The sequence below is a fragment of the Malania oleifera genome, chromosome 8, assembly GCF_029873635.1.
Source record: "Malania oleifera isolate guangnan ecotype guangnan chromosome 8, ASM2987363v1, whole genome shotgun sequence".
Classification (NCBI taxonomy): Eukaryota; Viridiplantae; Streptophyta; class Magnoliopsida; order Santalales; family Ximeniaceae; genus Malania; species Malania oleifera.
In genome coordinates, this window is record NC_080424.1 from 36771865 (window position 1) to 36784137 (window position 12273).

The window sequence follows — 12273 nt, forward strand, 5'->3', positions numbered from 1 at the left end:
TCTTGTGCATACCTAAAAGGCTGAAACAATTTTGAGAGAAATAATATGATTGACTTTGCTAATTAATTGGACTATTTTTCAGTGGTCACTATTTATAATATTAAAAAAAAATCAAATTATTTTTTTTAATCATCTTTCATGAACCATGACTCAATGGTAAGGGTGTTACATACGAAACCTAGGGTCAAAGGTTCTAATCATCAAATAGTCTCTCTAATGATGGAGGTAAGACTGTACATCTTGTCCTTTGCAGACACCTAATGGTATGGGGAGCCTTGTGCACTGGGTGTGAGATTTTATCTTTCACAAATAAGCTGTATGCAAGGTGGTAATGGCAGCAATTTGTGGATTTCGCTCATTTGCAAAACTTTTCTTTTCTCTTCATAGGAGTCTCAGCATGTGCGTACCTGAAAACAAATTTGTGATATAATACCTTTGAGGTTGAGAAATACCTCTATGCAATTGCATAGGCTTTTAGGTTGAGTAGTTCTTCAAATAGCATACTGTCAGATATGAGGTCTTAAATTTTGATTTTGACTAAAAATTTGAAGCTCCAAAAATTTGGAAATTTCAATGAAAATTTTGATTTTGATTTGAAAAACAAGGAAATTAGTAGTAAAGCATGGAATTCATTTATGAAACTTTCAAAGTAGTTAATAGACATAATAATGTAAGTTTTAGGAATACATCTATGTTGCATTTGAGGTGCAATACTTGTAATATAATATGTGTATTAAACATATTTATAACAACTGCTGTGGTGCCACTGCCATCGCAGAGGTGGATCTCTCATTGTGTCTCCATGACAAGCTTTATGCTGTTTGTAGCACCGCTGCCCCCACAGGTGAAATCTGTGAGGGCTTGCTCGTACACAAGCTATCAATCGACCATCCCTCTCACTCTATCCCCACCACAAGCCCTAGAAGTTAGGACATTTGATCTAGAAGATAGTCTCTCTCTCTCTCTCTCTCTCTCTCTCTTGCTTTCGCTCTCTTTCTCCCTTGAGAAAGTATTCCTTTGTCCATGAATTGGTTTGAAGAAAGATATGGAGGAGAATCTCCTCAAGTTGGCGCAGATCAAAAGCAAGCGTTTGGAAAAGTTTGGGGATGGGAGCTTTGTTCATCTGGAGGAGAGATCCCGGGTCAGAAATTGGTGGATTAGGATCACCCTTTCGGGCATAAGGTGGGTGTGTGATTTATCTCCCTTACTTAAGAGCTTGGAGCTTTTCTCTTGCCTCAAAATATTTGAAAAATTGCTTTTATGGGTGGCGAGGAGATCAAATTACAAGTAGAAATTCTTTGAAGTGGGAGTATAGACGAAAAACAGGAGAAACTCTATATTCATTCCAGTGGGGTTGAAAGGGGAAAATCTGCACAACTTCATTGAAGCCTTGGAATTGGTGGGAGGTAGGCAGAAGTTCCCTATCCCAAGGGAGCGTTTGGGAAGGATCCTGCACAACCAAGCAGTCATAGGAGTTTGGAAGGATGCCTTGATAGGAGAATTGTTGCCAAAGGCCCAGCAGTGTGGGTGGTGCTGCAGCAATTGTGGAAGTATGACACAATTTCTGATGAGCATGGTGGTGGCAGATGGTGCAATGGACACTGGTTCAGCTAGTGTTTGCAATGTGGGGAGAGCTGGTGGTCGGGAGCCCAAGAATAAGGGAGTGGGCTTAGAGTTGGGTGGGCTGGGGATTATACATACCTTGAACTTGGGTCAGCTGTTGGGTGATATTGGGGTTGGCCCAAATGTTTTGAAAGGGCAGCCCGTTTCAACTAATTCTCTAAAGCAGGTGCAAGACAAACCTCTGGCTTTGCAAAATCCTTTTGTTAGATATCAGGTCCAAAGCTCATCGGAGAATACGTTTGGGCAGCCCTTGGCTTCAGGTAGATCACCTTATAACAAGGCCCAAAGTTCTGAAGAGATAGCTGCGGGGATGGGTAACGAGTAACGACATAGATGGGCAATGCCGAACTGATTTTGGGAAGGGCGAGAAAATGGAGGAGAAATCTGTGGAGATGAGCAACATGAGATGTTAAGCTGTGGGCTTTCGGATGGGGGAAGGGAGTTATTGAAAATAGACGAGTTTACTAGTGGTGTTGTTACGAAGGATGGGTTTAAGGATGCTCTTATGGAAGGTTGTGCTTTGATTGTTTGAAATGGGAATCAAGATGATGCAAGCTTTAATAACAACAAGGCAAGGATGGTTGGGGTAAAGGATTATCATTTTGCCGATAAGGCAACAACATTAAAGGTTTATACTCGTGGGAGGTAGAAGAGCAAGGATATTAGGGATGATATAATTGGGAAGAGTCTTGGCTTGGGGCAGATGGGAGGCCAGTTAAGCTCCTCAAAAAAGACATAGTTATGGTAATTTTTACATTGAAGGCTCAAACGGACTGAAAACATTCTTAAATAGAAAAGTTAGTGGGGAAACTTCATTGGAGAAGAAGTGGGGAGATGTATCAAATGAAGAGGGTGATATGGATAGTGGTGAAAAGCTTTTCTTAGATAAGGTTCGTGAACAATTTGGTTATGTTTTAGATGATCCTGAAATTATAGGGGCTCATTTTTCATCTCCAATGGATGATCTAGAGGGAGTTTTTGGATGGAGGAATGATGAGTTAGAGTAGGCAGAAGATAAGATTGAGAAGAATGAGATAAATGCTGATTTTGTATCTTGCATTCAACATATGCTGGATAAAAAAAGGTATGCAGCTAGCAGACTCAGAAGGGAGGGAAATTTGCTTGGATGAAGGCATAATAAAGGCTAGGAAGTGGCAATGGGAATTGTCTAATTTGTAATGTTCCAATTGTGATGGGAGAGGTCTGAAAACGGAATGTCTTGCTCTCTCTCTCTCATCCCCTCTCTTTCTCTTTCCCCATCTTGCAATATGAGCCCCTCTCCCTCGAGTGTAGAGAGATGTGGAGCCTTATGCTGTAGGCTATGATGAATCGGTTAATCCAGATCAATGGAAATCCTTCGATATGCATTTGGTCAAGGTTGGGGAGTTCTCTTCTCTACCTGTGGTGGAGAATAACGTTGTGTTAAACTGATAGGTTAGGTTTTCTAAAGAGGTTAAAAGGAAATTTCCTGGTTTGCTGATGGGTTGTTGGTGTTTGGCCAGATGGAACGGGGATATCGGAGTAGTCATAAGGGTATCACATAGTATTGGATGTGGATTAGGTGGATGAAGGTGGGAAAGGTTTTTTAGTTATTGTTGTGGTTGAAAAGAAGGAAATTTTTAGTGTTCATTCCCGACAGCGCAAAGGGTGAGGCGTGGCGAAGCTTTGCAAGTGATTTATATGAGATTTCGAAGGTATTTTGGAAGGAATCTGAAGCTGTAGTTGTGGATGGCTTGTCACATCCCTGATTGTGGAGAAGGTAGTGCTGGAAGGTAAAAGGGTGAACGCGTGGGCTGTGGTAGTCAATCTTGTTTGGGAAATCACTTTATGGTGGTTGAGAGAGAAGATCGGTGTTGTCGGCGTGGAGGTGTGTTGCAGCTGAAGGATCCTGGGTTTTGATGTCAGGATCCATTGTAGACTAACTGACATTATTTGGTCAGAATGGCAAGGAAGCTAGGGTTTCAAATGCAACTATGGCTGCATTTAGGGAGGAGACTGTGTTAAGGAGTAGGCTGGATGGTATATTTCTTGTTTTGGACTTGGCCCAAATAATAGAAAAAGAAGGTAAGTCTCTTTTGAATAAATTGGGCCCATTATTTGATCGGGCTCAATTTTTAGGAAAGTCTGATTTGGGTTTTAATGTGGAGTCAAAGGGAGCATCTTGTCCTTTAGGGTTCATGTAGATGGGCCATGGTGGTAGTTAGTTTATGTTTTGGGCAATAGTGAACTTCCTTGGTGGAAACAAAAAATGAGCAGGCCCAAAACACTGCTCCTAGTACCCAAAAGCTGAGTATTGGGAGGGAGGACCCTATACCCTTTGATAGTGCAATGGATTCCTAATCTATAGATTTCCAATTCGAGTTGATCTGATCAAGTTTCGGTACAAACTCAAAATAGCAGCAAAGAAGATTCAAAACAAGATTGTGGTGTTAAAAATGCAACAAGTTTTGAAGAGGGATTAGAAAGTGGTGTGGAAAAGAGTAAAAAATAAAATAAAATAGAAGTTGCCTTTTGAGGGTGGGGGAATCTAATGTTTTTTGTCTTAATATAACATATTTGAGGGAAACAAGGTTTTTGCTTGTTGGAGGGCGACTTGTATAGGTGCTGAGATGAGGAAGGTGTTCGAAGATGAGAGAGAAAAATCTGGTGAGTCAGTGGCAGAGCTATTAAAGAGAGATTCTAAAGGAGAGCTTTGTATGGTGGAAGATTCCTATGCTAAGGAGGTTGGGTGTAGTAATGGGGTAAGTAAAGAAAAAGAGGGAAAGATTCTAAAGGAGAGCTTAATATAGTGGAAGATTCTCATGCAAGGCTATTAAAGAGAGATTTTTAAGGAGAGCTTAGTTTAGTGGAAGATTCTCATGCTAAGGAGGTTGGGTGTGGTAATGGGGTAAGTAAAGAAAAAAGGGAAAGAAATGGTGGGACTTTTCATATTCAGAACGTGATGATATTAGTGATTTTGACTGGGGTGGGGGGCTGTTGTTGGATGATATTCGAGAGCAATATGGGTACGTTTCAGATTCTTGTGAAGATGTAGGGAATTTATCTTATGTCCATCCACCCCCATTGGAAAGTTTGGAAGGAGTTTCCCTTTTTGATAATGATGTTTTGGTTAACAATTTAAACCAAAGGGATGAACTTTTGCCTACACCGTGGAGAAGGTTCCTAAGTTGGAGGCGCATGGATGGTTGCAAAAGTCGAAAGTTGAGGGATCAAAGGGAATTAGTGAATTTGATGAGCTCAGTAAATTATGATTGGAAGGTGTTGAAATGGCTTCCTTGGTTAACATTGTCTATTTTTTATTTTGTGATCTTGTGTATATGTTTATGTTTTTCCTTTTTTCTTGGGGTTTTCTTGTTTTCATTTGGTGGACTCCTTGTCTCGGCACGTTGTATCTTCCCTTCTTTCTTTCTAATATAGTTTTTTTTTTTTTTTAAATAAAAAAAATCAAAGGCCCTTTTAAGAGAGAAATTTCACTTTGCGTCAAAATCTCACCTTTGAATGCCGAGGAAATTTCATTCTAGATTTAAATTTCAACAAGTTTCGCTAAAATTTTTAAATTTTGATAAATTTAGGATGATTTGTTGAAATTTTGATGGAAATCGACTTCCATTTTGATTTCAAGGGTGATGGAAAGCAGAAATTTTTACAATTTTGTGGAAATTTAAGACAATGGTTAGATATGAATTATAGATTTTGATGTACGTGGATGATGTTTTGCTTATTGGTGGTGATGATCAAGGTATCTAATATTTTGAAGCATTTTCTACGAACTAAATTTCAAACCAAGGATTTAAGTCCATTGTAATACTTCTTGCGTATAGGAGTATACGAATATTGTATGCAGGCGTTTTTTTTTATAGAAGAAGTATGTTCTAGGCCGTTTAGATGACATTGGGCTGTTGGGATACAAACGTGTCAAAACATCCATGGATCCCAGCTGCAAGTTTGTGCTAGATGTGGGTGATTCGTTGGCTGCCCTTGGAAGATGCTGTGGACTAGTTGGAAAGCTGAAATATCTCAGTCACTCGACCTGATATTTGTTTTGCAACAAGTGTGTGTGAGCCAGCTTCTTGATTCTCTGAGAGTAAGTCATTGGGATGCAACCATTCTTATCTTAAGATACTTCAAAGGTGCACTTGGAAGAAGTCTCTTATATAGTAGGATTGGGGTCACCCTTATATCCAGGGATATACAAATGCAGATTAGGCTAGATCACCTTACAATAGAAGATCCACAAATGGGTTTGTGTTTTTGTTGGTGGTAACTTGGTATCCTGGGGAAGTAAGAAATATGATGGCCTTGTCAAGTGCAGAGTCGAGTATTTGGTCATGGCCCACTCTACATGTGAGCGTATTTAGCTAAAAAAAATGCATGTTAGGAGAACTTCATTTTCCACATTCTCATCCTATAGAGTTGATTTATCATGATCAAGCTGCTAGTCATATGCCTCAGACCCAGTTTTCCATGAGTGGATGACACATTGAAGTTGATTGTCACTTTGTTTGAGAGAACTTGTGCAGTAGACTGATGTGAAATCTGAATTCAACTTGCTGATTTATTCACTAAAGCCTTGGGAGGTGCTCAGGTTAAATCCATTTGTAGCAAGCTAGGAGCACATGATATCTAGCTCCAGCTTGAGGGGGAGTGTTTCTGGTTCCTGTAATTATTTAGTGTTACTCTCTGTGTTATTGCTGTGTTAGTAAGTGTGAATTAGTGCATGAGTTAGGCTAATATAGTTATTGTCATGTACTTGGTATATATTATGAATAGAGGGAGAGACCTATCATTGTGATTCGACCTTCCAATTTACCCACTTCTTCAACGAGAAGCATTATTCTGACAAACTTGCAGAGAGTAGAGAACTTTGTGTCATTAATCTTGAGCTTTTGTTTGGTTCTAGGTCTTCTATTTTTTGTTTTTGTTTATTGTCTATTATTTATTTATTTATTTTTGTTTTCAATTTGTATTTTGCTTGCTTGGAGGATGCCTTGTCCTTAATCTTTTCTCTTCTCTTCTCTTCTCCGTGATTTTAGAACTTGGATTTGGATTGTGGATTTGAATAGAGTGAAATACAAAATTGTTTTAAGTTTTGTCCAAATGCATACAAAAAACCAACGTGTGAAATCCATGCTCCCAAACACAGTCTTAATAAAATAGTTTATTTATTAAAATACAGTGGTGAAGCCATTGCTTTACTATAGCATGCATGAGTATACTCTCTTAATAGGCTTTTATTTCATTATAGAAGTCATCTTCAAATAGTTATGATTAAATTAAAAAAATATCATATGGAGTACTATAAACATGTGGCACGTATGTTCCTAGTAGTGTTTCACAAAATCTGTGATCTCATTGAAATGTCAAGGCCAAATTTTTTGATAATTCATCATTCCAATTGTAGGTATGTGGGTTACCGGATTAGCAGATGCATCCACATGTAGTGGTGAATGCCTGCTCTAAGCCCCAAAGTATGCACCATTTAATTGTTTCTTGACGATGATTTACGTTTCAGAAAAAAAGATCTTTATACTATTTTAAAATTTCTATTTACACATGTTATTTCAATTTTGATTTCTTAAAATTGTGATTTCTTAGCATTTGAACTTTATTATAGAAATGCAAATTTATAGCAGGGTGCAATAGTCTATTTTTATTTTTCTTGTTTTGGTTGGATTTAGAATTTTATAAATGTTTAGGACTTTTTTGTAGCATCTGCTTGTAAACTTTCCAACAGCATTTTACTAATGCTTATTGTCATGTACAAAATGAAGAGTTGAATTCTGAAATTTACTATATTTTGCTTGTTATGCAGATGCACTGTAAAATCCCCAAGTCAGTCTGCCATGGAAACTCTAATATCTAAATGTAAAAGTTTAAAAATGCCCCTGGTAGTGGCTGGGTGCGTGCCTCAAGGAAGTCAGAATTTGAAAGAGCTAGAAGGGGTCAGTATAGTTGGAGTCCAGCAAATAGACCGTGTGGTTGAAGTTGTAGAGGAGACTCTTAAAGGTCATGAGGTTAGGCTTTTGAAGCGAAGGACATTGCCAGCTCTTGACCTCCCAAAGGTATAGTCTTTTGATTTTTTCTGTTATTATTGTTGTGTTCATCAGGGTTTTCATTTATTTTCAGCACTTAATGGTATTTCTTATCTTTACTTGATTGGGAACTACTTCATGGGTGCAGTTTTATTTGTATTATTAATCCCTATGTTATTGTTTGTTGTTTAGGTGAGGAAGAACAAGTTTATTGAGATTCTTCCTATTAATGTTGGTTGTTTAGGTGCTTGCACTTATTGCAAGACAAAGCATGCTCGTGGCCACTTGGGGAGCTACACTATTGACAGCCTTGTAAGTACTTCAACATGTGCTTGTGTTGATTAATTCATATTTGGCAGATATTTTCTTAATTGTTCAAAACTGCAGCTAGGTCGTGTAAGAAGTGTTATAGCTGGTGGAGTTAGGGAGATATGGTTGAGCAGTGAGGACACTGGAGCATATGGTAATTCGTTATCTTCATTTTGTCCCTATATCTGCATTATTTGCAGAAGAATGTGATAATATGGCCTTTCGTTAGCAAAAATGTTATGTGCTTTCCTGAATGGCTTTCAATTTTGATGGTAATCATGGTATATTGAAGGTACTATTTGGAAGGTTTTCTCTTTTTTATTTTTAGTTTTTCTTTTGTTAATGGTCTTGTTAAGCAAACCTTGCTATTTATCAAGAACAACTATAGTACTCTATACTTTGTTAGGGTAGAATTAGATTTAGCATATTGTATTCATTTTATTTGTTCTTGAGTATTTTTGTCCTCGACAACATAGTGAGGAATATGGATGGTTTGGAAGGCATTTTCCTCTGTACAATACTCTTTTCTCTTCTCTCTCCTTTATTACTTTTTCTAACTCTAGTTTCCTGTTCTTTGTTTAATCAAATCAGATTTTCCAGGTTCACAACATCGTATCAGAGCAGAAGGTTCTTTCACCTGATTGTTCTGTTTTGATTGAATTTCTTTCCCTCCTTCCCTCCTTCGCTGACTCTTAACTAGAAGTATTTTTCTTTGACCTGAGAGATATTTATGGTTTCTTATTCATCTCTATCCATTTGTGTGTGTGCTCATGTTTTCCATAGGAGGTGAAGGCAGTGGCATCTTATTTGCTGGCAGACTGCTGTTGCTGGCTGATGTACCCTAGCTGGTGGTGGTGTGATTGATTGCCTGAAGTTCTAAAATGTTTCATTTAATGCACTCAAACTTGTGTTTGTTGCAGTGGGTTTTTGATTTCTATTCGATCTCTATAGTTCCTGCTAGTGCCTACATCTGCAACCTGGTTTCTGTCTAATTCGGTCTGTGCCTGCATATGCAACTTGTTGCTGTTTGATCTCTATTTTCCTATCGTAGACCTTTTTCTTGCAGTCTGTTATATGCCTATGTTGTTTTGTGGTTGTGGTTGAATTCCCATGTACTTGTTTGCCTTTATAATTTGTCGGTGTAGTGTAACTGCTGTTACATTGTTGTTACTACTAAATATTCCAGAGTACTTTCTTGTTTGTGATTCATCCTAATGTTCTTGTTTGTGCTGTTCTGGTCTTGTGTGAGCATTACTCTGTTTTATTAATGTTCTCTGTTGCTACATTTTCTTGTTGTTGGGATTGTGCTGGTTAGTGCGTGTTCTATTTTTTGCATTCTTTGACTGAGGGAGTATATTCTGCCTGTTGGGTGTTACTTTATTGCGTTTTACCAATAAAAAATCAGCCGATAGTGTCAATCTGCTGATTACAGCCATAAAATTTGTTGGTTTTGCCAATTATATTTTATGATCACTTGTTACCACGGTGTATATTAATTGAAATGTTGAACTAAATGATTTGTGCATAACCACCCATCTCATGGCTCGAAAGATTATGAAGGGATGAAGGAAAATGATACTATTTGTGTGGTTGTGGAATAGCATTTAATCAAAGGGTGCAGCTACAGTGGTGCTTTTTTCACTGGGCTGCCAAGGTTGTGTGGGATGATCTCTGTGAAAGTTCATTGTCCCAAGATAGAATTGAACTCGCATAGTTGACATTTATGAAAGGTTCTTCAGGTTTGACTGAGAGGGTAGATCTATTAGTCAGTTCCACTGCACTCTAAAGGCTACCTTGGAGGAATTAATCTCTACCAACTAAGGAGTACAGATGTTGATATACTCAAGAACAGAAGACAAATTTTTGACTGCTAAGATTTTGTGTGTGTTAAGCTGTGAGCTTCAAAGACTACATATGCTGGGGAATCCATACCCTCATTGAATGAAGTGTATGCTAAAATCCTGAGGATCATCAAAGGTCGCTCTAACTCCTCTTCTGAAGCTTCTTCCAGGGCAGTTCAGTTGGTGTGGATGCTACCATGTACAATCTGAAAGACAACATTGGTGGTAGAGGCCAAGGTTTAGGAAGAGGTCATGGGAGAGGTATTGGCATAGTTCAGATAGAGATGATGGTGATGGTTGCACTTCTTGTTGCACTCATTGTAGGAAGGAAAATTACATTAATGATTTTTGTTGGGATCTCCGTAGTGCCAACAGGTCCTTTTTGAGTGGTGATCTTGAAGTGAATTCATCCAAAGATTCTATACCATTATGTGAAGAGGAGTATAAAGGGCATCCCGGGGCCACAAGGCTCCCTGCTTTGTGAGGTAGGGGGAGAGTTGTCACAGTGTACACAGTCTTACCCCTACTTTTATGCTGATAGGCTGTTTCCTTGGGCTCAAACCTGTGACCAACTGGCCACAAGGAGCAACCTTACGGTATGCAACCTTACTGTCTCAAGAGGACTATAACAACATCAATTCCACAGCAAGCACCTACAGTCCAAGTGCTACTGTGGCTGCATAGCTGGGATTCTAACATCTTTGCTATCTCATTCTTTGATTATAAATTTTGGTGCCTCTTCTCACATGCTGAATAGACCTGATCCTATTTCAGTCCTTAAAACTTACTCAATGTTCAAAAGTTTCTTTTGTTTACGGGTCGGTTACTCAATTCTGGTTGTGGAGGTACTCTCTTTTTGTTTACATCTCCTTTATTGTATTGTGTATGCCCAAATTTTTCTTGAATTTGTTGTTTGATCCATTTAACAAAGTCTCCTAATTGCCCAGTAACATTACTCTTCTCGTTGTGTTATCCAGGATCTCCAACAAAGGAAAAAGAATTTGTGGATGGTTTGAGAAGTATGGCCTGTATAAATTAATATCTTGTTTAGATCTGGGGTGTGGGGGTTGAGTGCATCATCCACTGTCTTGGGAAGTGCATAACATCCAGTCCAAAAGCAGCGTTCTACTGCACAAGTGCTACTGCAATTACCTGGTGGGGCTTCTAGCCTCTTTGTCATCTCATCCTTGGATTATTAATTTTGGTGCTCCATCCCACATGCCACGTAGACCTGATCTATTTCAGTCCTTAAAACCTATTCAATGCTCAAAAGTTATTTTGTTTATGGATCAGTTTCTCATGTTTTTGGTTGTCAATATATTTTTTCTATCTCATTCTTTTGGTTCTTTTTTTCTCTTTTTTAAAATCTATTCTTTTCTTATTTGTAGTGTACATGACCAACTTTTTCTTGAATTTGTTATCCGAGACAATTGTAAAGTCTCTTAAGTGCCCTGTGGTTTTCTGCCTCTCATTGTGTAATCGTGGATCTCCAGGATAGTAAAAGATTGATGGAGGGCTTGTGACGCATGGTCTGTATTACTTTAATGGAGGTGGGGGTAGTTCCAGACTTCCAGTTTCTCTTGTATGCTGTTTTCATTCCCCTCTCATGTTGTTTCTTTGGACCAGTGGCATGCTTAACTTGGGCATCCATCTCTTCCAATATTACAGCAACTCTTTCCAGTTTTTCAAAGTTGTCTCATCTAGAGCATCAAGAGTGCCATGGAAACATGGTAGTTCTTTCGATAGGAGCGAGTCTTGTTTTGTTTTGAGTCCTCATTTTCTCTTATTCATTTGGATATTTGATTCCTTGTAGGGTCAAAAGTCCACCTTGGGCCATTTTTTTTGGGGGGATGATCCTATCGTATGAGTTAGATTTATTAAAGAATATGTATCTTTGTTTCTTGACACATTTGTTCCTTCTAAAGTGAAATAAAGAATCAATTTGGGTTGATAATGCTCTTGAATTTGTTCAAAATCAGATTAAAAGATAAAGGAATCATTACTGAGATTTCTTGTGTTTTATACTCAACAGAACGAAGTTGGAAGGGACAACAGGCATTTACATAACATAGCATGGTCCTTTCAAACAGCCTCTCTGCATAAAAGCAGGGGTAAGGCTGCGTACACTGTGATGACCCTCCCATTACACTCACAAAGTGGGGAGCCTTGTGGGCTGGGGACAACCTTTTTCTTTAGTATGGTCCTTACCTTTTCACATGCATGTTCGTAAAACCGCATGTTTGTAAAACCTTCTGACTGCTGCTGTACAGGCTGGTTTTTATTAATAGGAAACCTTTCAGTGTAATGAAAAGGAGGGTTCCCTTCTCTATTGTGTTTCTTGATTGTTCAATGTTTCCTATTGCGTTATGTTGGGGACTTATGCATGTTTAACACATTGGTCGAGACAAGTTGTCCCTTATATTAGATTACTGCTTTACCTATAAGCTTAAGCTGTTAGGTTGTGGGCC

The 12273-nt window shown here is 38.5% G+C and overlaps 1 protein-coding gene across 2 annotated transcripts in view; it reads left to right on the forward strand.

Moving 5' to 3' along the window:
• The window catches only part of LOC131161488 (uncharacterized), an 88826-nt gene that overhangs the window by 25326 nt on the left and 51227 nt on the right, over positions 1-12273 (forward strand). For both annotated transcript variants that reach the window (XM_058117287.1, XM_058117288.1), the window contains exons 4-6: positions 7436-7685; positions 7848-7967; positions 8043-8118. In XM_058117287.1, coding sequence (XP_057973270.1) covers positions 7436-7685; positions 7848-7967; positions 8043-8118 — 446 coding nt within the window. The remainder of the gene's footprint in view (positions 1-7435; positions 7686-7847; positions 7968-8042; positions 8119-12273) is intronic.